The sequence below is a fragment of the Rattus norvegicus genome, chromosome 6 (assembly GCF_021556685.1).
Source record: "Rattus norvegicus strain SHRSP/BbbUtx chromosome 6, alternate assembly SHRSP_T2T, whole genome shotgun sequence".
Classification (NCBI taxonomy): domain Eukaryota; kingdom Metazoa; phylum Chordata; class Mammalia; order Rodentia; family Muridae; genus Rattus; species Rattus norvegicus.
Genome location: NC_141539.1, coordinates 137,728,062 through 137,752,020, shown reverse-complemented (window position 1 = coordinate 137,752,020; position 23,959 = coordinate 137,728,062). Strand labels below are relative to the sequence as shown.

Sequence of the window (23,959 nt, the reverse complement as noted above, 5' to 3'; positions counted from 1 at the left end):
TTTCAGGTTCTAGACCAGCTTGAGCTTACGTTCTGTCCTGGAAAAGACTTGTGTATCTGAAACACATTGACTATATATATGAAGTAATTCCTATGTCTAGCAACTGCAGCAAGGGGCCTACTTAGAGCCACCGTATATTTTATCCAGGCACTGCACAGCTGAGGGGCAGAGTTTGGCTGTCCCCAACATCAGAGCCCTGCCTGGGGAGGACCCGTTCCCTCTGACTATCCAATGGCCCACGTCATATGTTTAGGCTAAGCCCAGATCCAACTGTCCCTCTCTGAGCCTGCTAGGATTGGAGTCTGCCTCAGTCCTTCCCAGAGTTAGCATGATTCTGAGCCCCAGTACCAGTGGTTCTCAACCTTCCTAAAGCTTCATCCCTTTAATACAGTTCCTTGTGTTGTGACTCCTAACTATAAAAATATTTTTGTTGCTACTTCATAGATTCAATTTTGCTACTTTTAAGAATCATAATGTGAACATCTGCTTTCCCGATGGTCTTAGGCGACACCTGTGAGAGGGCCATTTGATTCCCCAAAGGGTGGTGACCCACAGGATGAGAACCACTGCGCTATCCCCCTCCTAATACCTTACTAGTGGGGACTAGCAACCTGGGAATCAGAGGACATCTAGGGACCTACGAAAATTAACTTTGGGGCATACTATAAGGTGATAACCCTGTAATCCTGGAATGTTCTTCCAAAAGTCCCCATCACCGTCTCCTCTCCATTCCTGCCTTTGCTTAAAGGTCACCTCTTTAGCGAGTTTCCTCCTGATCCCTCTTGACCTACAACCCATTCTCTACTCCTGCTTGGACCTGGGTAGGGACTCAAAGGCTGTCCGGCGAGCTGCATTCCTGTTCCTTTATCAGGGCCATGGCTGCTGTGTGCACCGGTTGAGCCTGAGCCTGCCACAGAATGCCTCTTGAGAAAACGATGGCTGGATGTTGAACGCTGATACCAACCAGTTCCCTTTCCCTCTTCCTCCGTGTTGGGCCTCGAGCAATGCTCCTAGGGCAGAGACGCTGTGAGGTATGGAGACAGTGAAACTGCTGCCTGCAGGACCAGCCACACCTGCAGTGTCACTACCCACTCCTCAGGCTGGTCCACCATCTGTGCTGAGAACCCTGCTACCTGCCACTCCAAGTTCCCTCTGTACTGGCCACAGTGCTGTGGCATGCAGATGACAGAGGTTATCATAAAGCCACAGTCCAGCTGGTACAAGCAGAACCTCTCCAGATTTAGGGTGCCATCTAACCTGGGAGCTGTCTGGAGGTCCCACTATGCAGCTGACGCCCAGACCTCTTAGCTCAGGATAGGGCTCAGGCACTTGAGTCATACCAAGCTGCCAGCAGCTGCAAGAGATGAGAGGGAAGACCTCTGTGCCTGGGGAAGAGGGACAGGGACCACAGTTTTTGTTGGAGACATCTGGCTGCAGAGCAAGTCTCACTCAGTACAGCAGGGCCCTAGGGCTTGCTTCTCACTTTGTGGTTCTGTCTAGGAGGCCCAAAAGGGGTGCTGCTAAAGTGTGGACCAGAAGAAGGAATCGCCTATCCCCCCAACTCCGGACACAGGAGAAGATAAGAGTCACAAAGAAGGGAGGCGGGACTGGGTACCGCAAAGAAACAAAGTTCACCACAGGTAGGAGCTGTCTCCGACACTGGCTTCCAGCAAGAGCGCCCAAGTGAGATGGGTCACTAGAGAACAGCCAGGAATTGCTATGTGTTCCACAAGAGGGCGCCCTGCTGGCTCTCACTGCCCAGACGTCTGTAGCAACGGGATGGGGGAGGTAGGAGAGGAGGAGTTGGGGGCCTGGGGTGAAGGTTTGCTGGGTGAGTGATGGATATTTGTGTGACTCTCAGCCTCTGAGGGCAACCCTCAGGGTGAGGGATACAGCTGGAGCAGAACAGAACTGCTACTACTGGGTCTCTGACTTAGCGCCCTGGAGGCGCTCTGAGTTGGGGCGGCTGTGCAGCAGAAAGGGTGCAGAACAGAGCCCCAACTCCCCACCCCGGTCTGATGAGTATGTGCCCGTTGCCCAGAGGAGAGTGAATTCTTCTCCCGGAGCGGGCCATGCTCCCTACGTCAGCCCCGGGAGCCAGAGCAGGAACTTCGATTTTAGCGACGACAACTCCATCCTGGACTACTAAATCTACCCTCTTGTTTACACTCCCGGTGAACTCTGACCCTTGTATGAAAAACAAAACATGGCCCCCGGTTAAAAATACCGAACACATGAAGGTAAATTCACAAAAGGGTTACTATCAATTCGGGCCTCTGGGATGAGGGAGGGGCCCTGCGCAGGAACTGCTGGGGCAGGCCGAAGGGGGAGGACTGAGGATGGATAAGAGGCAGGAACCACCTTGACTCTTCAATTCCGGGACACCATAAGGAACCGCCCCCCAAGCCTCACCCATCTGAGTCCACAGCAAGGTCTTGGCTGATTGAGTCCCTACCCTAGAATCTGCCCCCTCTGGGTGTCCAGGTGTGCCCCCCTCCTCCCTGTCACCCGGAGAGTCCTTATCAGTTGCTGTGGCAGGCAATACTGAGTTGGATGAGCCGAGCCCCCAGTACCCTTCCTTCTTGTGTAGGGCGGCCTTTAGGACATCGGTGACCGGTCTCTCCCGGCTCCCAAGATGGGGACAGTTGGGCCTCCTGAGAGTCAAACTGATTCACTCCCCACGCCAGCCTCCCTCCAAGGGGTCTGGGGAGCTAGGCCGGGAAGTGCCAGGTCCCACAAACCGGGAAACTCAGGCCGCAGCTGGAGTTGTGGATCTGCGGCGGGGCTCCGTTACCCGCGTGGCCCTGGCTCGGGGCCACCCGAGGGCGGCGCCTGCGGGGCCGCGCTCGCGCTCACGGGGTGCCTCGCCCTGGCCGCGGGCCGCGCCGGGGGCGCCCGGGGCGGCGGAGGCGGATGTGGGCGGGCGGCGCGGGCGCGGGGCGGGGAGAAGGCGGGCCGGCGGCGGCGGCGGCAGCACCGAGGCGGCGGGCGGCCGGCCCAGCGCGGCAGCGCACGCGAGTCCCGGACAGGCGGAGCGGACCGAGCAGCGCCCTGCGGCCGGCACCGCGGCGGCCCAGACCCGGCCAGCAGCGCGCGCCCGGCCGCCGCTGCCTTCAGCCGGCCCCGCCCAGCGCCCGCCCGCGGGATGCGGAGCGGCGGGCGCCCGAGGCCGCGGCCCGGCTAGGCCCCGTCGCCCGCACGCGGCGGCCCGGTGAGTGCCCGCGCCGCGCCCTGTTCCGGGCCGCGGCCACCCCGCTTTGTTCCCGGCCGCGCCGCGCCTCGGAGCGAGAGCAGGAAGTGGCCGAGCGGAGGCCTGGGCGGGGAGCGCGCGGGGCCCCGCTGGTCGCTCTGGAGGCCCACGCCGGCGAGGGTGCGGGCGGCCGCTGCGTGACCTTGGGTGGCCGCTCCGCGGGGCCAGGTCTCGGGAGAGGGGCGCTGTTAGTGTGCGCAGTGGGGGCCGGTGCGCCCTGGGGCCTGGGGCTGCCCGGGCACTCGGCCAGCGAGGGTAGGAGAAAGGCTCGCCCCGCGGCCTGCGTGCGGTGGGAGGGCCCTGGGAAGGAGAACTCATTTCCCACGGACAGAAAGTTGTGCGCGGTGGCACGGTGCCCAGGCTAGCCCACAAAGGACTGCTAGCCCTCCTGGGCCCGGAAGCTGCTTCCTGGACTAGGTGGTTTCTGGAGGTGCCGGGGCCTGGAGGACGGCGTGGGCTCGGCCTCCCGGATCCGGGATACTGGCCGAGCTGATGGATTTGTCTAAAGAGGACTGATTTCTAAGTTGGGCGGTGGTGGAACCTTGGGCCTCTGCTATGTGGCCAAACTCCTCCTCCCCCAGGCCCCTGGTCTTGCTCCAGGTGGCCAGCCTTGACTGCTTAGAGCCATCACTAAAGTGAAGGGCGAGTCGCCTTGGTGGGGCCCCAGCTGGGCGTGTGGCTCACGGGCCAGTGTCCCAGAGGGGCTGACTCTTAAGACTTAACAATAGCAACCATTTGTTCTTAGGAAGGTCCTCCACAGGCATGGTGGGAAGAGTGTCCCATGCTCAGGGCTGCTGGATGTGGGCATTGGCGTTAACATTACTGTGTTTCCTCACTCCGTGTGTATGAATTTATTTTTACATGGCTCTGGACAGCTGACTGTCATCAGAAGACCTTGGGGCTGGGTGGGGGTAGGGGACATCCACAGAGAGATCTTGCAGTACAACCCTCTGCCTCCAGGCCACACCCACCCTGACAGCCACTGAGCTGGGATTTCTTCTTGACTTATCTTTTTCATTCTGGCTTTCAGTTGCCACCTGCTTGCTGAGGGAAGGGCTCTTTCCTGGGGCCAGGTGTGGTCTTTCCTACTCTGGCATTTGGCATTTGACACATAGCAGCGGGCCTTCCTTTTGTTCCACATTTAGCTTCAGACAAAGCAAAGTGGCAGTGACTCTGGGTGCCAGATTATGCCTTCTGGGCTAGGGAGAAGAGACACAGGGGGTTGTCAGTCGGCTGTAATAGACACTAGTTGGGAATCTGTTCCACAGTGGTCTTCCAGTCTTTTCCTGGGCCTGTCTACATGAACCAGGTGGAGGGGCTGCACAGGCTTGCTGGTCAAGGGGTTTCCCAATGCACATTCCCAAAATGTCCAAAGGATACCCAGGCGAACTTACAGCAGAGAAGCAATGGGGGTTTGGGGGGGGGTCTTTGCAAGACAAGCTGGCAAACTTTGCTTTGCACAGGCTAGCTGGTTGGCCACTGCAGTACCCTTCGTCTTGTATGTTACCTGCCCTGTTTGTGGGCTCCTGAATACTGTAATTGTGGGCCGTAACCACCTCACTCTGAGTGCTCCTTACCGGCAAGCTGTCTAAAAGTCTCTTTGTCCCAAGCATAGAATGAAGGAAGGCTCCACAGACCCATAGATGCCTAGTATATACTCGCCAAGTGAACGAGACAGCTTCAGAGGCAGGGGTTCTGCCTGAGGAGTATTTTTATTTAGTATTGTCCTGAAGGACTTTGGGCTCTGATTTATACCATTCCCCACTCTTACCTGTGCCTCCCAGTGTTTGCATTCCTATGTTCCTAACTTGAGCCGCAGGAACCCTGTGACCTGCATTAGGCCTCCTAGACTGTAGGGGGTGGCGAGAATGGGTGATAAACACCTCTCACTAGTGCGAGGCAGAGCAGAAGCAGTCAGGGCTGCCTGGAGGAGGCAGCCTGTTTGCTGGGGTAGCAAACTGAGCAAGCTGCCTAACAGAAAAGCCTTCTGGAAATGAGTGTTCCAACAGAGGCCAGGGAGGTGGGGGTTGGCCACAGCCTTGCGCCCCAGAGTACCTAGATCTGGGTGTAGCCTCTACTGCAGGAACGTCTTACTTATATGGCAACCTTCAGAGAGAGAGGTCAGGCAGGCTGGCAGAGAATAAGGGTGAGGAGGGAACTTGGGAACCAGAGAACCAGAGACAGGTAGATCACATGAGAGGACATGGGTAATTGCAGATCCTCTGGGGTTCACGAAAGTGGACCCCAAGCGGGACCCTGCCTCACATGCTTTCTTGGCTTCTTCTAGACGCTGCGGCCAGGCCGGCTGGGCTCAGTCTGCTGAGAAGAGACTCTGAGCATCCCTGGGTTACCCCGGTGTGTGGGGGCCACGGATACCATGAACGACGTAGCCATTGTGAAGGAGGGCTGGCTGCACAAACGAGGTCAGTCTGTGCTCTGCAGGAGGAGCGGAACTGGGCCTGGGTCTGCCCAGCTTTTAAATGTGGACCCAGGGGGTGGGGGTGGGGTGGAGGGTGTGTACTGGCCCAGCAGGCAGTGTTGTAGCCCTGTCAAAGAGTGTTTGCTGTGTCTAGGCCTGCCGGACAGGAGGGGCGCCTCCCTATCGTGGGGCTCTAGGCCTGCTTCAGGAGTGTGCAGGCCCAGCTTTTCCCATAGTATGGAGGTCATGGCCTCCTCCTGGGGCCTCTTGGCCAGAGGCTGAGGCCCTGTGCAGGGCTTGCTGTGAGCGGCTTGGGGGTGGGGCCAGCTGCTGCAGCCTCCTCACTCCTAGCTTTCCTGGAAGGCAGCAAGGACGTGGCTGCTGTTTCAGGGCTGGCAGGCTGGTGGCCTGGGCACAGCCCAAGGGCTCCTGAGGGCAGGCAGGGCAGGGCTGCTCGGCTTGGCTCTTTGCCCACCTCAGGCCTGGATTCCTGAAGTCAGGGGGCTCCTCATCAGCTAAGGCCCACAGGGGCATGCTGGCATTAGAAGTGAAAAACCGACTGAGACCAGCTTAAGCCCAGGGCCCCCTCACCTTCCAGCTTGCCCACCATTCTTCCTCCAGCCAGTTCCCCAGGCCCAGTCACTTGCTCTTGCCCCAGGGCAGGCATCTCACCCCCTTCTGACTTCCTCTTCCTGTAGACCTGTTCCCTCCGGAAGGCCTAGGGTGATCCTTGTCAGTTCCAGCCTCTCCTCCCACTCTTCTTCCTGGCTCTCTATAGAGGGAATTGTACTTTAGGGTGGCAGGAGGAGGACCCAGACACAGAAGATGGGAGGTGGGAACAAAAGTCGGTGTTAGGACATGGGGCAGAGCAGGGCTGGGGCTGCAGGAGCTAAGGGAGGCGGGGGAGATGGTTGGGACCAGGGAGGGCTCAGGCAGGGGTGGAAAAGATGTGGTCAAGTATGCCAAGAGGTCCCCCATCCCACAGCTGCAGGGAAGATTCTGCGGTGGGCTCAGCCAGGAGGCTGTGACTTGGGCTCTCTGTGTGGCTCCATTGTGTCCTGCCCCCACCTGCCTTCTTATCTGCTCTCCAGTGCCTCCAGCCCTGGCCCACGGAGTTCTGCCTCCTGAGCTCAGATCCCTGGGTCAGGCTCTGCTGTCTGCCTCACCTCTCTGTCGCCATTGGAAATGGGGCTCATCCTATTTGGCTCCCTCTTCTCCCCCACCCTGGGCCTCACAGCTTATACAAATGTGTATTGTGTGGCTGTCAGAGTTAGGGTCAGAGTTAGGGCAACCTGGAGATTGCTGAGCCCCAAGTCACCAGGACGTCTCCCCGGTATAGGAACCCTTCTGAGGCCTAGGGGGTGTCCTGCTCCTTATGGCTGAGTTTTATGAAGGGGCCAGGTAGCCCAGGACATTAGCCCCTGTGGCAGAGGCTGTGTTTGAACCTAGTTTGGCAGCTCCGTCATTGTCCCTCTCCAGGAGAAGGTCCTTGAGTTCCTTAGGCCTTGATTTCCTCATTTATGCCTTGGAAATGGTGGCAGGTAAAGTTGTGAGAGTGTGTGTGATCTGTGGGATGACCAGCTGGACACAATGCCTGCCTGCCCCGTGGAGGGGACAAGGGCCGCCTGTCTCTGGGGTGGGATCTTCCCAGCCTCAGGCTAGAAGAGATGCTGTTCTTATGGTCTCTCATCCTCCTCCGGCTCCAGCCTAGGTGGTCAGGGATCTGCTGTGGGCAGTGGTATCTATGTGCTGTGTTCTGGGCTGGGTCCTCCTATTCTGCCCAGGTCTGGCCCAACCAAGACCCAAGCTTGACCTGCTGCTTGCTGAGAAAGGCTGTTTGGGTGATCCTCCTTTCTCTGTCGAACACCCCCAGCCCTGTATGATGGGGGCTCCAACTCATGGGTGCATCATTAGTTTGGGCTTCTAGCCCTCTCCCTGTCTTGGGTTGCCATGTTAGCCTTCTAACCTGAGATTACTCTGACTTACTGGCTGGGGTAGGCAGGGAGGGAAGGCTGTTGCAATTGTCCCTCAGTGTCCCATGGTCCCTCAGACACCTGGACACCCCTCGTGTGCCTCCCTCTTTGTTGCTTTTGTAGGTTATAGCACTGCTGACTGGGAACGGAACCCGTCTTTGCTAGGTCTCCTATGTCCAGCCAGAGGCTTGCAGCACATTGGTTCTTGGCTGTATCCCAAGCTCGCCGTGGGCTGACCATGCCTTCAGGGCTATTTGGGCAAGGAAGAGAGGATGTTCCTCTTCCTCCTCACTCCATGGCTATAGAGACCCCAGGTCTAGGTTCTCCTGCTCCTTGGCAGTTAGGTGCCCACTCCTCAGGAAGTGTTCCAAGCCACTTCCCAGGAGTGATATTTGTGCTCTGGGCCAGCCAAGTGCCCAGTGCTAGAGTAGACATTCTAGTTGTGCATCGATCTGTGGCTGGGTGTTCACCTCCCTATGCATCCAACCGCATAGACCTATAGGAGCCTGGGCTTGAGCTCCTAGAGATGAGAGGTGGCTGGTCTGATGAGCAGAGGGGTGGACAATGAGGGCAGTAGACTCACCCAGGGGAGTGGACAGGTCATGGCTCAGTGCTGGTCATAGATCCCCAGATGTAGAGGTTGGGGTTGATGGACCATGTCTTAACAGCCAGCCTGGGGTTAAGTCGCAGGTGTGGCTGAACTTGTCCGTGACCTCTGATTTCAGCCAGTAGATTGCAAATGAGCTGGGTGCTGAGGCCACAGCCCTATCAGTGTTACTCTTTTGGGTTCTTCCCTCAAATCCCTGATGCTTGCTGGGCCGTATGTGTGAGAGCTGCCTTGGCAGCGACTGTAGCCAGGGAGTCTTCTCTTCATCCTCTTGGCCAGGTTAGCCATTGTCTGTGTCTCCCAACTCCCAGCAGGTGCCTAGACCCGGTGGGTCAGGAGCAGAGGCACTGAAGGTGAAAGAAGGGCTTGCACTGGGAGTAGGTAGCATATACCAATTGCAGGGCCTCCTCGTGGGTTTACTCAGCAGACAAGGGGCCCAGCAGGGTAGGAGGAGCCTAGCGGTTCTCACTGGGTCAGCACCTGGCAGGTGGAAGCAGTTTGGGGCTCTCTGGCTTTGAGTGTGGATCCGTGAATGCTGAGCTTATGATCTCTCTGGGGAGGGTCAAGGGTCCTGAGCCTAGCGGACAGGTCAACATCTCAGGACAGGAGTGGTGCTGTGTGTGTGTGTGTGTGTGTGTGTGCGCGCGTGTGTCCTGAGCCTGAAAGAGAGGTGAGGTAAGCATGTGGCACTCCTGGAGAACTGGACAGAGGTGGCAACTGAATGCCCTGGGCCCAGCCATGGAAGGGCCAGCGCACTGCAGTGTGTGGCTGTGGCTGAGTCTTGGCTGGTGCGACTGAGTTTCCTGTTTTGTGAGTGTGTTGAGTTCTCCCTTGAAAACAAACAACAAAAGAGGAAGCTGGGCGGCCTCCCACTGGGCTGTGAGGGTCAGTGCTGGCCCAGCCTGGTGACTGCAGAGTGGGCAGCACTCCCCTGTGCTTCCTGATGACCATCCTCTGCACAGAGTGGCCCCAGTGGGCCTGAGCCGCATGGAGGTCACAGGGAGGTGAGGAAAAGTGTGTGGACATGGGACTCCACTGAGCTGCTGGTTCTGGGGCAGCCTCTTGGCCCTGCCAGCTCTGCAGAGTGGCCAAGTGCATGGTGCAGAGGGCTGCTGAGACCTGGAGGGGGGTGGGGTGCTGTGTGGATGGCCGGAACTGGGACCTGCTGTGACTGCTAGGAGTAGCTTGCATCAGGCTGGTTCCTAGAAGTGCCATGGGTAGTGGGGAGAACTGTTCTGTCCTTCTCTGGCAATCCTCTCTGCCCAGTCACACGCGAGCCAGGCCCAGAGCCAGCACCAACCCTTAGGCCCTCCCTGTGACAGTAGCTGTGGTTGTCCCAGCCACCCCACTATGGCTGCTGATCTACCCACACCTAGTACTTCCCCAGAAGAGTCTGCCCAGCCAAGACCTAGACTCCAGCCCAGGCTGGTGGGCAGAGGAGCAGCCAGGAGCCCCTTAGTGCCAGTGGCCTGTCTGCGGTAACTGCGTGCATTCTGAGATGCCTCAGTGCCTTTGGCTCTGAATGTCCTGTGCCCTCACCCCCTCCCCCTTTCGTTTATTTGTGCTTTTGAAGTAGGTCTGTCTTCGTAGCCTAGACTGTCTTAAAGTCAAGCGAGTTCTCTGACTTCAGCCGTTTCGAGTGCTGGGAATACAAGTAGGGCCACTAGGCCTGTCCTCCCGGTATTGTTGGTTTGTTGGGGCTCTTGGCATAGGAGTGAGGAGTTGGTGGCCCCCAAGGCATTGTTCTAGACAAGGCATCCCTGTCCTTGGTCAGGGTCTGGCTGGCCCACATAGGCTCTGGTGTCTGTAAGGTGAAGGCAAGGCTGGAGCTGGCTCTGCTCCCCAGCACATCCTGTCTGCTCTATCTGGGCCTCGGTTTTAAACGTAGCGTATGTAGTGTGTGTGTGTGTGTGTGTGTGTGTGTGTGTGTGTGTGTGTGTGCGCGCGCGCGTGTGCGTGCAGGAGGCAGGAAGGGGGGAACTTTCATGTGCTACAGCCAGCGTGTGTATCTGAGGACAACTTGTAAGTTGGTTCTTTTCTACCATGTGGTTCCCAGGGACCGAACTTGGGTCATCAGGCCTGAGGACAAGTGCCTTCACCCTCTAAGCCATCTTACAGGATCTATCTGGGCATCTTGGGCTGCGTTGCAGTGAGGTAGAGGGGAGGATGGGTAAGGGGAAGGTACAGCTTTTGGGGACTCAGCACAGGAGCATGTGGGGTCTGTGAGCCACCTTGTGGGGAGTAGGGGGTAGATTGGCCCAGAGGGGTTGGGCTGGTATAGGGAGCCTAAAAGCCAGACATAGGACAGTGGCCCTGTGGCTTGCACATAAACTGGGGGGCTAGGCCGAATGGGATGATCTGAGTGGCACGGGAGGCTTGGGGATGCCCTGTGTGTACAGCAGGGTGGGGCTGTAGGCCCTGCCTTCCTTTCTGGTACAGGGAAGGGAGGTGGGGAGTGCTGTGGAAGACGTAGGCATCTGTAAGACGTGGGCGGGTAGACTAAAGTCTGGACCAGTATTCCCTGTGGCTCAGGGAACTGGACTGGAGGTGGCAGTGGAGAGGTGTGCTACCCGCAGCGGGGACCTTGTGATGCATTGCAGTCCGGTGGTTCCTGTATCTTGGCCCTTCTCAGCCGAGGCCTGCCTGTGCAGGTCGTGTCCTAGCAGTCCCTCAGCTCTGGTTCTTTCCTGCATCTGTGACTGCCAGTGTCCCTCTATCTAAGCCTCAGTTTCTCTAGAGGGCTGGTGGGTACAGTGAATCCTACTCCTTGCTGGTGAGATTTTATGTTTGTGAGCTGTGGCAAAAAGCTCACCCAGGCCCAGAGGAGCACCAGTGTTCTGCAAGCCCACGCTGTGAGAGAGGCCCACGCTGTGGGACCCACACAAGCAGCCCTCTCAGAAAGGCTGCACCAGGGCTATACCCTGTAACAGCAGACCTGGGCTCTCACCTGCTCACGTGCAGCACACCCTCCACTCCCTGTCTCTGCCCAGCTCTTGGTCACTGAGTCCACTGGGGGTCAAGAGACGTGAAACTGAGGATCTACATAGGGGCCTGGGAGGCTGGGTCTTGGAGATGACCTTGCCACCTGCTGACCACCACTGCCCAGAAGGCAGCAAGCACCGGGCTCTTGGCCCCAAGGGGCTGCCATCAGTAAACTGCTTGCTCAATGTGCTGGGGAAAGTAAATGGGCGCCCGGCAGCTGTCGGTGCAATGGATGTGTTGGTGGTAGGGGACGTTTGGTCGCTGCTGTCAGCTGGCGCCTGCTCCCCAGGCCTGCTGGGGCTCACTTTGCTGTGGAGAAACAGCTCGGTGCCGCCTGGCGTCTTGCCAGCTGCCGCCTGCCACTGCGGCAAAGTGTTTATCCAGCAGTTTCCCCAAGAACCAGGGACTTGGAGAGAATGTTCACCGTGATCAGGGCTCAGGGGCCTGGCTGGTATGAGAGGACACTAGTGCCTCAGCCTCTTGAGTGCTGGGATTAAAGGCCGCGCCCAGCCTTCCCCTTTCCTAGTGTGATGATGTAGCTTCAGGAGGCCCTGGTGCAGGGACTTGGAGGCCAACCCACACAGATGCTACAAGGCCTAGACCTTGGTCTGGCAAGGGTAGGTGGAGGTGGGCCTGAGGGGTCCCCAAAGTTGCTGGGAGTCCTTGCCTCGTCCTAGATGCTGGGCTTGTTGCTAGAAGGTGGAGTGGGACCTCGGAGGAGCGGATGCGGGCTGTCATCTCCACATAGACCTGGATGGGCTTGCAGATGTGTGGCTGGGTTTACTGTGATGTGAGGCTGGACTTAGCCCTGGGTGTCTGCTGTTCCGCTGGTTTTTATTTCTCACTGAGAAGCTGTTGTCAGGCTTCTGCCCTCCAGAGATACGGGAACCACATTGTGGGGGCAGCCCTAGGTCGATTGTCATCTTTCCGTGTGTTTGTTACACGGGCCTGGTGAGGCAGCTGCAGGTGGAGGGCCCTGCCTGCTGCTGTGCTCCCTCTGCTGGACTCGCCTGAGTTCAGGGCATCCAGCATCCACAGGGGTTAAGGGAGCCAAGAAGAGCCTGGCTGGGCCAGAGCCTAGCACTTCCACAGAGGCCAGCATGGCTCAGGCTTGCCTTGCTGGACTGTGAAAACAGAGGAGGGAGGCCTGCCAATGTTTGTATTCGAGAAGGAGACCCCCAGGGCAGGCAGGAGTATTCCTAGATACCCTGGAGCCATGGAGGATCAGGGCAGCCACCTCTTACATCTGTCTATCCTATTGGCCCATTTCTGCAGTGGGGCCAGGTTTGGGAGCTGTCTAGACTGAACTCATTAACATGCAGGCTGGAACTCAGGCTGCAGCTGGCTCAGCTGGTACCCCCAGTGACCAACTGGCTAGACCTTGAGGCAGGAGAGAAAGAAAGAGATCTGTGTGTGTCAGAGCTGTGGCCCCCTTTCCTGTGGAAGGGAAGGACCTCGTGAAGTCACTTCACTTTACATCTCTCCTTGGCCATGTGGCCTTTGTGTGCTGTGTGGTCAGGAGAGAAAGGGCACCTAGGCCTCCTGTGTGTTATTTGTGGGGCTGGGCACTTACCCTGTCCTCTGCCTGGTGAGTCCCACCCTGTCTGTATCTCCAGGTCTACATTCTGGAATCTGCCAGGCCTGGGGGCTGGTCATGTAGGCTAAGAGCCCATAGGAGATTCAGGGTCAGGCTGGCGGTCTACATGTGGGGCCAGAGCTGGGGCCTGCATTGGGCACAGTGGGATGGGCAGCAGTTGGCAAATCGAGATGGATTTCTGGGGCGCGGGTGCATTGCTCATCAGCCCTCGTATTCAGTTAGTGTCCCGGGGAGCGGCAGCTGGTGAGATGGGAGGTACTCCATCAGGGGCCGACAGCTCCAGACTGGTGCTGGCGGGTGGGCACACACGGCGGGTGGCCCGGGAAGGAACGGGATGGGGGGTGGGCTGTATACCCCCCAGTGCTCTGCCGTATTACTCAGAGCCCCTGCCTACCATGGCACCCTCTAGGCCTTGTGCCAAGGGAGGGGCTGTCGTGGGGCTGCCGGGCATGTGAATACCTGCAGGTGTGTGCCACCTGGCCAGAAGAAGGGCTGGTGACCCAAGAAGTTCATGGGGCTTTACAGAGCTGGGTAGGGACCCCATTCTCTGTGTCCTTGTTATGAGGTCTCAGACCCTTCTAATGAGAGAGAGTTGGCTTTGGCCATTACTCTGAGGCCCCCAATGGCTGTGGGAAGTGGCTGCGCAGGAGAGCTGGGCTCCTGGGAGCTAGCGAAGCGGGGCTGGGTTTACAGGTGCCCTGGACGTTGCATATAGACTGCAGGCCCTAGAAGAGAATCAGAATGAACTTGCACAAGCCCTATGCCCTGGAGGAGCCCCAGCCACATTTGGTCACTTGCCAAGTGTCAGTAGGACTTTCTTGGGTTTGGGGATTTAGCTCAGTGGTAGAGCGCTTGCCTAGGAAGCGCAAGGCCCTGGGTTCGGTCCCCAGCTCCGAAAAAAAAAAAAAAGTAGGACTTTCTTGCTTTGTAGCCTCTGTGCATCGCAGGGCTGGGGTCTGCATCAGTGCCGACAGGCCTAGGAGGTCTGCAGTGATGACAAGAGATGAGATCTCTAGCTCTTGTAGCTGCTCGTCCCTGGAGTGGGAGTCTTGGCCTGGTAGTGGTTCCATTCACTTCCTCCCTGGGCTCACCTACAGCCTCCCTCCCTCCATCACTTAATCTCTCTCTCTCTCATCCCTCTTTGTACAGGGTGTATAGGGTCACACAGAACAAGGCTGCTGTTTGGAAAGGCATCGGAAGGGGCTAGATGGTGGGAGGTGGGTCATGGGTAGAGTCCTGCCATATGCCCAGAGCCGCTGCAGGTCCTGAGAGCCTGGAGGGGTGCGAGCTGATAGACTCTGGGAAAGCGTTCTCAGGGAACACATAGATTTGGTTCATACCATGAGAGGGTAGAAACAGAAAGGTGGTCAAGCTCTCAGGGGCTGTGAAGTATGACTGGGGACTGCCTTGTGCCCGAGACCATGGTGCCCAGGAGCACCTAGTGGTAGGTGGCCTGGACAAGCAGTCGTTCACGACAACCCCTGCTGGTGCCCTTGTTCAGGGCCCAGTGGAGCAGGCAGACTTTATCCTTGACAGAGCTCAGGGACCCCAGCCCTGTGGGCTGCCCCTCCTCTCCTCAGCCTAGTGTCCCCTCAGATGAAGAAGTTGTCTAATTAGTTAGTTCCCTGTTGTTCAGACTCCTTGCTCGGCAAAATGTAAATTAAACATTTTTTCCGGATGTCAGTATGAAAAATGACAGTCGCTGGGAGACCACAGAGGACATCTGCTGTGACTCCTGCGTGTGGTGCCTGCGTGTGGCTGATGTTGCAAAACTGGAGGGAACAATGTTCCCGTGTACCTGGGTGACCAGGGCAGGGCTCAGCTGGGCGTAGCACCCCTGTTCCAGGTGCAGCACCTCCTGGGTCTGCTGTACAGGCAGAGCCCTGGATGATGCTCCTAGTTGTGCCCAGTGCCTTCTGGGAAGGTGGAAGCATCCCAGGTCCCTTCCCCACCTCACACAGTACAGTGTGCCTGGGTCCTCACGGTAGAGTTCACACGCAGCTCCTCATGTCTCTCACGCCCTGCAGGGGAATATATTAAAACCTGGCGGCCACGCTACTTCCTCCTCAAGAATGATGGCACCTTTATTGGCTACAAGGAACGGCCTCAGGATGTGGAGCAGCGCGAGTCCCCACTCAACAACTTCTCAGTGGCACGTAAGTGTCTTAGCCATGTGGGCTGGATGGGGTGGCTAAGCAGGCCAGCAGGGAGGCTGAAACCGCCCACTGAGAAACTACGGAGAGCCTCCTCTTGGTCCTAAGATGCTGGGCAGTGCTGGCCCTGAGTCACCTCCCCTAGGACTGGTGAGTGACCAGCTCTGGCAGGGCCAGGGGTCCGGCATGTAATGACTGGACCTGATCTAGAGGGTGGGTTGACCAGTGTCCCTGTGGGTTAAAAGCCACTCAAGGGCATTCCTTGGGAACTCTTGGGTAGATAGCGGGAGGAGAGGCTCCCAATTCTAGGAGTGAATGAGATCCCAGTGGTGTCTTTGTAATTCTCCCTGGGAAGGCCATCAAATGCCCTTTGCCCTGTGGGTTTTGTGGTTCCCTTAGCTGCAGTTCCAGTGGGAGTCAGCCCTGCTCCAGGACACTGAAACTACCTGAGAGCTTGGGGCTGAGGTGCTGAGTCCTTGTTCTCTGTGCCACATTGTCCCAGCCCAGTTCTGCCTGGAGCTGGACAAGGGTGAGTTTGACAGTTTTAAGCAGGAGCCATAGCAGTTACTGACTGCAGACTCTGCGCTCCTCCACGGGCTGCAGTCTGGAGTGCAGCGTATGTGCCTAGCACAGCTTGGTCTGCATCTGTCCTCTCAGCCTTCTTGGTGTGCTCCTGCCCTGCAGGTAGCCCTGTTTGACTTGCCTCAGATCCTAGGGGCTCCCACCTCCAGTCACTTGGCCAGTCGCCAGGTCTGCCCACAGAGTCTCAGGGCTTAACACAGGTTACTGCCTCAACAGCTAGGTAGGAAAGCAACCCCAACTTACTCATGCAGGAGGAAGGAAAGGGGCCTCTCTGGAGCAGACACATAGGTATATGTACTGGCCAAAGGGCTGCTGGGCAGTGGGCAGGGCTTGGCCTTCAAAAAGGTCTTGGGCCTCAGGAGACAGGCGGTTTACGCCTAGCTGGGAACAAAGCAGGGTGGGGCTGTGTCCAAGCTTTTCCTCCGAGGTGGGTTCTGGAGGCAGGGGTTAAGACCCTCACTTGGTGCTAGTTTTCATCTGCTTGCCTGACAGGCTGTCTCAGATGTGCTGGAGACAAGGCTCAGGGTGATTTTCCACCCCTCCCCCACCCCATGTTGACACAGGCCTTTCCCAAGGCTGGGCCTCAAGCCCCTCTTGGCCCCTTGCTTGGCAGACTGCCCCTTGCTCATTCATTGGAGCCTGGAGGCCCCTCACATTGCCAGGACCCAGACGATGGAATGTGGGAGGCCCCTCAGTCCCTCCTGCCTTACAGAGCCTTGCCAGGAAGCCCTCTTGCTGCACACACACCCGCAGGGCCTGGGCCGCCCGTGATCCACCCTTAAAGGTGTATGTGCTCTAGGTGTATCCACCAGGTGTGCATGCTCTGGGTATCCGTGTTCCTGTGTGTGCTCCCAGTGTGAGGTTTGGGTGCTGCATATCTGTGTAATGTTTCCAGAGACTCTATATGATGATGGGGAAACAGGAAGATACTTCTGTACCAGAAGGGGTGGGTGGGCTGTCTCTGCTCCTCCATCCCTGAGGCCCCACATGAGCAGGGGTGAGCAGTTGAAGGAAAGAGGAATTTTAGAAGGAGTTATGGTGTAGAGCTAACTGACCTAACCCGACTAGCTCCTTCCAGAGTCTCACACTTGAGAGCAGAACACCTCAGCTGTGGCAGGGCTTGGGTCTCTGCTCTTTGAGAGGAATTAGGGCTCGGAGAGGGGATGGGGCTGGGTGTGGTGGCTCATGCTGTAATCCTGGCACTCGGGACCTGAGGCATGGTTACCTCAAGTTCAAGACCAGCTTAGACTGCATGTGAGTTCCAGGCCAGTCAAAGTTACATAGGAAGAGAACGGAAAAGCCAGGGCCGGTGGCTAACACCCGTGAATTCCGCATTTGGGAGGCAGAACAGAAGCAAGAAGATTGCCATAATTTGAGATTTCTGGTCTACATGCAGTTTTCCAGCACTGCACGGCCAAGACTTCATATCAAACAAAGAAACAAAAAACTTGAACACTTTAAAATGTTTTATATTTTATCATTTTGTGTGTAAAGAAGGGTGTTTGTTTATTTTATGTATGTGTGTATATGATTCTCTTGGAGACAGGAGGAGGGCATCAGATCCCTGGAACTGGAGTTACAGATGGTTATGAGTTGCCACGTGGGTGCTAGGGATTGAACTCTGGTCTTCTGGACGAGCAGCTGGTGCTTTTAATCAATGAACCATCTCTTTAGCCCCTGAAATAAACATGTGTTTGTTTGTTTGTTTGTTTGCTTGCTTGCTTTTCAAGACAGGGTTTCTCTGTATAGCCCTGTCCTAGAACTTGCTCTGTAGACCAGGCTGGCCTCAAAGTCATAGAGACCCACCCGTGCTGGGATTAAAGGTGTTCTCCACACCGGGAAAATACATTTTTTTTTCCTTTTTCTTTTTTTCGGAGCTGGGGACTGAATGAACCCAGGGCCTTGCGCTTGCTAGGCAAGTGCTCTACCACTGAGCTAAATCCCCAGCCCTGCAAATACATTTTTTAAAGTGAGGATGGGAGGCACCTTCCTGGGGCAGGATTGAGGTCTGGGGGATATGGTCTGTCTGGTAAGGACTGTAAGGAGAGTTTCACGGAGGATCAGATGTATGCAGATAGATGCTTCCCTGACTTCTTCTTCAGAATGTCAGCTGATGAAGACAGAGCGGCCGAGGCCCAACACCTTCATCATCCGCTGCCTGCAGTGGACCACGGTCATTGAGCGCACCTTCCATGTGGAAACGCCTGAGGAGCGGTGAGTGGGCAGGGTGCAGAGAGGCTGTCAGGAGCAGTGGGCTATGCCCCCTGCTCAGGGCCATGTTTGCAAGCCTCTGCTGAGTCCATTCTGGAGGACTAGACTGGAGGACTCGTGGGGTGAGTGGGGCATGGCGTGTCCCAGGTACCTTGAGGTTTCTGATTATTTTGAATGTGGAGACCAGGTTCTGGGTGGTTACCTGCAGCGTCAGGACCAGGCAGCCAGACAACTGGAGGGTGAAGGCCATGGCACAGCTCCTAAGGCCTCACTTGACCCCCTGCAGGGAAGAGTGGACCACCGCCATTCAGACTGTGGCTGATGGACTCAAACGGCAGGAGGAGGAGACGATGGACTTCCGGTCAGGTTCACCCAGTGACAACTCAGGTGCTGAGGAGATGGAGGTGGCCCTGGCCAAGCCCAAGCACCGTGTGGTGAGTCTGGCCTCCGCTTCTGCTGGGCTACCAGGGCTGTGGAGGGCCCCGGCAGGTCCCGGTGTTCCTGCCTGGCTTCCTGTGTGGGTCTGGGACCCCTGGCTCCTCTTGACCTGACTGAGTTGGCAGAGTACTTGTCTAGCATGCACGAGAGCCCAGTACTTAAGGAAAGCAAAGTGAAGGTGTCCACCGACTCCCAAGGCCCGGTGCTCTCACTGACCCACAGGCCAGCAGATGTGAGAGCGGGCGTGGCTTGTGTCTAGCTCTTACTGTTGGCTAACTGGGAGGAGCCTTGTTCACTCTGGACACTATCAAGCCGAAGGTGGTGGTGTAGGTGTTTATTGCCATAGGCTAGTTGTGGTGAGCAAGGGCTCTCCCTAACTGGGCTCTCTCTGCTACCCACAGACCATGAACGAGTTTGAGTACCTGAAGCTACTGGGCAAGGGCACCTTTGGGAAGGTGATCCTGGTGAAGGAGAAGGCCACAGGTCGCTACTATGCCATGAAGATCCTCAAGAAGGAGGTCATCGTTGCCAAGGTGCAGGGGGTGCAGGGTTGGAGGGAGGGTGAAGGAACGGGATACGTGGGGGACAAGTGCTCATGGCTTCTGCATTCCAGGATGAGGTTGCCCACACGCTTACTGAGAACCGTGTCCTGCAGAACTCTAGGCATCCCTTCCTTACAGTAAGTAGTGACTATCAGTCTGACCCCTGTGGGATAGGGACGAGTGTGTCTCTCCCACAGCCTGCCTCTGCACCCACACAGACGGGCTTCATGGACTGATAGGGGTGGTGGGGCTGGGATGCCGGAGTGGGCTGGAAGCCCACCCACCGCTGTGGGGCACAGGAGGGAGGCGTGAGTCTGGTCTTCTCACTCTGCTGAGGCCTTGAGTTGCCCCACTCTCCGTGCCCTCAGTCCTCAGACCCGTCTTCTAGGCAGACCCCTCAGGTTTCTTGTGAGTGCAGCTCAGTGACAGCAGCTGGTGAGTTCCAGGGCCAGCGGTTTGGGCTTATTGCCTTTAGGCAGGGCCGCCTGAGGTCCAGGCCAGCCTTAGCTAAGGTGATACCTATCTCAAGACACTAAAATGTGCCCTGGTACATCTTGGGGTGGCTGGGGGCAGTGCCAGTGTGCTACTTCCTCAGTGCTTACCTAGGCTTGCCCTGCTTCCATTTCAGGCCCTCAAGTACTCATTCCAGACCCACGACCGCCTCTGCTTTGTCATGGAGTACGCCAATGGGGGCGAGGTAGGGCCGTAGGTGGCTTCAGACCTGGGCATTTCGTGGGTGAGCTTGTCCTTCTGAGAGCCTTGGGCGCCTCTCTGTAGTACAGGTCACGGTGCTGCCAAGCCTGGCCATGTGAGCCTGTACCTGCTTGTTTGGGGATGTCTTACTACTGCTGAGTCGGAGTCTCCTGGGCTCTTGTTCTCCTTGGGGGCTAGTCCCTAACCTTCCCTCTGCCTCATGGGTCACGGTGGGGCCCTCACGCAGGCCCTCACTCAGCTCTCCACCCCACAGCTCTTCTTCCACCTGTCTCGTGAGCGCGTGTTTTCAGAGGACCGGGCCCGCTTCTACGGTGCGGAGATTGTGTCCGCCCTGGACTACTTGCACTCCGAGAAGAACGTGGTGTACCGGGACCTCAAGGTGTGTTCATGCACTAGGGGAGGTGGGACTGGGGGTCTATCCACACTAACTGTGGCTTCCCACACAGCTGGAGAACCTCATGCTGGACAAGGACGGGCACATCAAGATAACGGACTTCGGGCTGTGCAAGGAGGGTATCAAGGACGGTGCCACCATGAAGACGTTCTGCGGGACACCCGAGTACCTGGCCCCTGAGGTGCTCTGCTACTTCTTGTGTGTCCCCCACGCCCTCCCATGCCCCGGACACATGTTGATGGAGTCCCCCATCTAGGTGCTGGAGGACAACGACTATGGCCGTGCAGTGGACTGGTGGGGGCTGGGCGTGGTCATGTACGAGATGATGTGCGGCCGCCTGCCCTTCTACAACCAGGACCATGAGAAGCTGTTCGAGCTCATCCTAATGGAGGAGATCCGCTTCCCACGCACACTCGGGCCGGAGGCCAAGTCCCTGCTCTCGGGGCTGCTCAAGAAGGACCCTACACAGAGGTACGGGCCACAGGGCTTCAGGCTCAGCCTCTGGACAGTACTGCTGCCCACGGCACCCACCAGTCTCAGTCACATGTCACCTTCATGAAGTGTCTGAGCCCTGACTGACATGTCTCCTACCCACAGGCTCGGTGGGGGCTCCGAGGACGCCAAGGAGATCATGCAGCACCGCTTCTTTGCCAACATCGTGTGGCAAGATGTGTATGAGAAGAAGGTGTGCATCCGGCCACCGTGCCCAGCTCTGGATCTCGTGTGTGTGTGTGTGTGTGTGTGTGTGTGTGTGTGTGTGTGTGTGTGTGTGTGCGCGCGTGTGTGTGCGCGCGCGCGCGCACGTACAAACAGTTACTGGCCACTCTGCCCATCTCTGGATCACACGTGTGTGCACACACAAACACTCTGCCCATCTCTGGATCACACGTGTGTATGCACACACATGCAAATACTCTGGCCATTGTGTCTAACTCTGGATCTTATGGGTGTGTGCACACATACACTCTCACTGTTTGGTTTTCGCTGGCTCAGGCACCCATGCTAGGCTCACAGCCTTGGGTAGCCACATGGCCCCACAGAGCCACAGGGCTGTGCACACCTTGCTCAGTCACCTGGCCTCTCCAGGCCCTTGATTGTGTGCAGGTTACTTACACCTGTGCCCTTGCTCCTGCCCTTTGCCTAGAGGTCTCCTCAGGTGCCCCATGTTGAAAGCAAGCCGAGGGTGGAGGGTAATGTCTAGGTGTCTCCAGCTCTACGGAGAGCTCTGGGACAGCCTGCCCTTCTAGCACAGTGAAGGCCACTGCAGAGAGCAGAGCCACTGTACTCCATCCCTAGGTGTGGCTCTCTTAAGCTCCTGAGTACCCTTGGTCCAGGCTAATGAGGGACTGGCAGGTGACCTCAGTGTTAAACCTTGATGGGTGCCCTGTCACCAAGCCTGCTTTCAGTGTACCCAACCTGCCCCTGCCTTGAATATTCCTCGGTAACATGGGACCAGCAGCATTGGGGGTGTGGGTGGCACTCCTTCCCGGCCCATACCCAACTAGAGATCCAGGAGTCAGCATTACCCTCGCCCCAGATTTGGGGGATGGCATTTGAGGGTCCTCGCCTCTGGGACCCAAAAGGATGTTTGTCTAGGTTAGCCTCTAGTGCACACACCACTTTGCAGTTTATCTCTTTGTCCTGGGCTGTCAGTGAGGCAGGAGAGCTTACCTGAAGTCTACTTGTCCTTCCACATTTAGAAAACTTGAGCCAGGCAGTGGTGGTGCCACCACGCACCTTTAATCAGCACTTGGGAGGCAGAGACAGGAGAGTGTCTGAGTTGGAGGCCATCCTGGTCTACAGAGATAACACACAAAACCCCAGTTTTGAAAAACAGAACCTCAAGGAAAACAACTAGAGAAAAAGGACTGCTCCCAGCCTGGACATGGGCAGTCGCTACCCTGTCACTTTGGGCGTCTCTGGGCTCGCTCCCCCCTGCCTACATGCCTTACCCAGTTCCACCTAGAGCTGTGCCTTAGTGCTAATCCCACCCCTCAGGAGGTCAGGGATGCCTGGAGAGAAGCTGGAACACAGTAATAACCACTCCTTCTGTCACTCCTCAGCTGAGCCCACCTTTCAAGCCCCAGGTCACCTCTGAGACCGACACCAGGTATTTTGATGAGGAGTTCACAGCTCAGATGATCACCATCACGCCGCCTGATCAAGGTGAGACCACCCTGCTCTAAGGTGCCTCAGTATGAAGCCTTTTCTTTTTTTTTTTTTTTTTTCTTTTTTTTCTTTTTTCTTTTTTTTTTTCGGAGCTGGGGAGCTTGCTCTACCACTGAGCTAAATCCCCAACCCTGAAGCCTTTTCTTTTTTGAACTGGAGTTACATGAGCTGCCATGTAGGGACTGGAACTGAACCTGGGTCCTCTACCAGTGCGTTAACCACTAAGCCATCTCTCCAGCCTCAACCTCACACTGATTAAAAAACAATAACAAACCCTTTTGGAGGGTGGTAGCAACCAGGCGGGGAGGGAGTGTTCTGAGGGCCAGAGTCACTGGCCACTCGCAGGGCCTCCTTGTATCCTATCCTCCATGGTGTCAGGTCAGGTGGGCAGTGGGAGGGCTCTTTCTAGAGACTGGGTCTGAGCCCTCTTGTGGCCCACAGATGACAGCATGGAGTGTGTGGACAGTGAACGGAGGCCGCACTTTCCCCAGTTCTCCTACTCAGCCAGTGGCACAGCCTGAGGCCTGGGGTGGTGGCTGGCAGCCCTGCACCCCTCTGCATTGCCGAGTCCAGAAGCCCCGCATGGATCATCTGTACCTGATGGTTTTGTTTCTCGGATGTGCTGGGGAGGAACCTCGCCAGCCTCCAGGACCAGGGGAGGATGTTTCTACTGTGGGCAGCAGCCTACCTCCCAGCCAGGTCAGGAGGAAAACTATCCTGGGGTTTTTCTTAATTTATTTCATCCGATTTGAGGCCAGACATGTGGCTTCAGCGCCCAGAACAATTAGATTCCTGTAGAAAACTATTAAGGACTGATGTGACCATGTGCAAGGTGGGCTCATGGGTCTGGGTAGGTCCTGTCACTGCCCCATTGGCCTGGCCACCACCTGTCTCTAGGGTCCGGGGCCAACGTCCATCGAGAAGGCACCAGAAGCACCTCACTGTGGTATGCTAGCTGGCACTCTCCCTCTGGGTGGGAGAGGACACAGAGCTGCTTCAGCCCTAGGGCTGGATGGGATGCCCAGGGCTCAATTTAGGTTGACAGAGGAACAAGAATTCAGTGTGTTGCTCTGTATCATGCTGTTCAAAGGCCTTCAGGGGATTTTAATCTTGGTGACAGAAGAGCCCCTGCCCTCCCACTCCTGTGTGGCGGCTCTTGGTCGGTGCCCTGGGAGCGTCTGCCTCACGTGAGCTCTTCTCTTAGCACTTGTCCTTTTAGATGCTTTACTTCTTCCGCTGTCACCCTGGCCTGTCCCCTCCTGGCCGGACACTGGCCATTGCTGCACCATGTCGTTTTTTACAACAGTCAACTTGAGCATTTTTACTATTATAATAAGAAACTGTCCCTCCAAAGTCAATAAAAATCGCTTTTCAAGTTTGTGGTTTGCTTTGCTGCTGTGAAGTGTGGGAGCCTTGTTTGTGGGTTGGGGATGAAGGCGTGGCTAGGGTCACCTCAGGGTGGGTCCTAGGAGCTGGTCCCCGAGGCTCCAGGGAGAGGGGATTCTTCAGGGGAGGATGCCCTCCTGACAGAGGAGGGGGGATCTTGACTGTCTCCATCTCCATGATAACCGGCTAGGGATTCACTTCAAAAGGGGCTCAGGAGGCTCTGGTTGAGGTCACATAGCACATCTGTGACTGAACAGAACTGGGGACTGTTCTGGGTTTGGATGGAGGTGACAGGAGCCAAGGTCACTCTAGAGCATCAGCAATCCTGAGTCCAAGCCACCAAGATACAGTGGGTGTGTCGCTGGTGACGCCGGGTGGCTGCTGGTGGAACTGCAGCAAGCATCGGCCACCGCTCAGCAAAACGTTTAGAGGCCTCTAGCTACGTGCCAGTCTCCCTGAAGGTATGGACTACACCGGCTGGTGGCCTTGCTGGGATGCGGGTGAGGGACCTCTGGAAGATAAACATAGCCACTTCTAGAACA

The 23,959-nt window shown here is 56.9% G+C and overlaps 1 protein-coding gene across 4 annotated transcripts; it reads left to right on the top strand.

Moving 5' to 3' along the window:
- The first annotated feature begins 2,941 nt into the window (after positions 1 to 2,941).
- On the top strand, positions 2,942 to 23,409 carry Akt1 (AKT serine/threonine kinase 1). Of its 4 annotated transcripts, none has more exons than XM_087552248.1 (14): positions 2,942 to 3,211; positions 5,538 to 5,673; positions 14,856 to 14,984; positions 17,666 to 17,777; positions 18,061 to 18,208; positions 18,614 to 18,745; positions 18,826 to 18,891; positions 19,383 to 19,451; positions 19,722 to 19,847; positions 19,915 to 20,043; positions 20,119 to 20,333; positions 20,460 to 20,547; positions 21,926 to 22,028; positions 22,473 to 23,409. In XM_087552248.1, exons 2-14 carry the CDS (start codon positions 5,628 to 5,630, stop codon positions 22,550 to 22,552), a joined length of 1,443 nt encoding a protein of 480 aa, XP_087408374.1. In that variant the 5' UTR covers positions 2,942 to 3,211; positions 5,538 to 5,627; the 3' UTR covers positions 22,553 to 23,409. The 4 variants fall into 4 exon arrangements, with proteins under 4 accessions (XP_087408374.1, XP_087408376.1, XP_087408375.1 ...); XM_087552250.1 differs by lacking the exon at positions 2,942 to 3,211 and adding an exon at positions 3,293 to 3,370; XM_087552249.1 differs by lacking the exon at positions 2,942 to 3,211 and adding an exon at positions 3,293 to 3,505.
- The last annotated feature ends 550 nt before the right edge of the window (positions 23,410 to 23,959 follow it).

Excerpts from the sequence above, each read along its gene's own strand:
- Akt1 (XM_087552248.1), top strand. The coding sequence starts at position 5,628 with ATGAACGACGTAGCCATTGTGAAGGAGGGCTGGCTGCACAAACGAG. Across the intron at positions 14,985-17,665 it reads CAACAACTTCTCAGTGGCAC|AATGTCAGCTGATGAAGACA; the intron begins GTAAGTGTCTTA and ends CTTCTTCTTCAG. Across the intron at positions 22,029-22,472 it reads CATCACGCCGCCTGATCAAG|ATGACAGCATGGAGTGTGTG; the intron begins GTGAGACCACCC and ends TGTGGCCCACAG.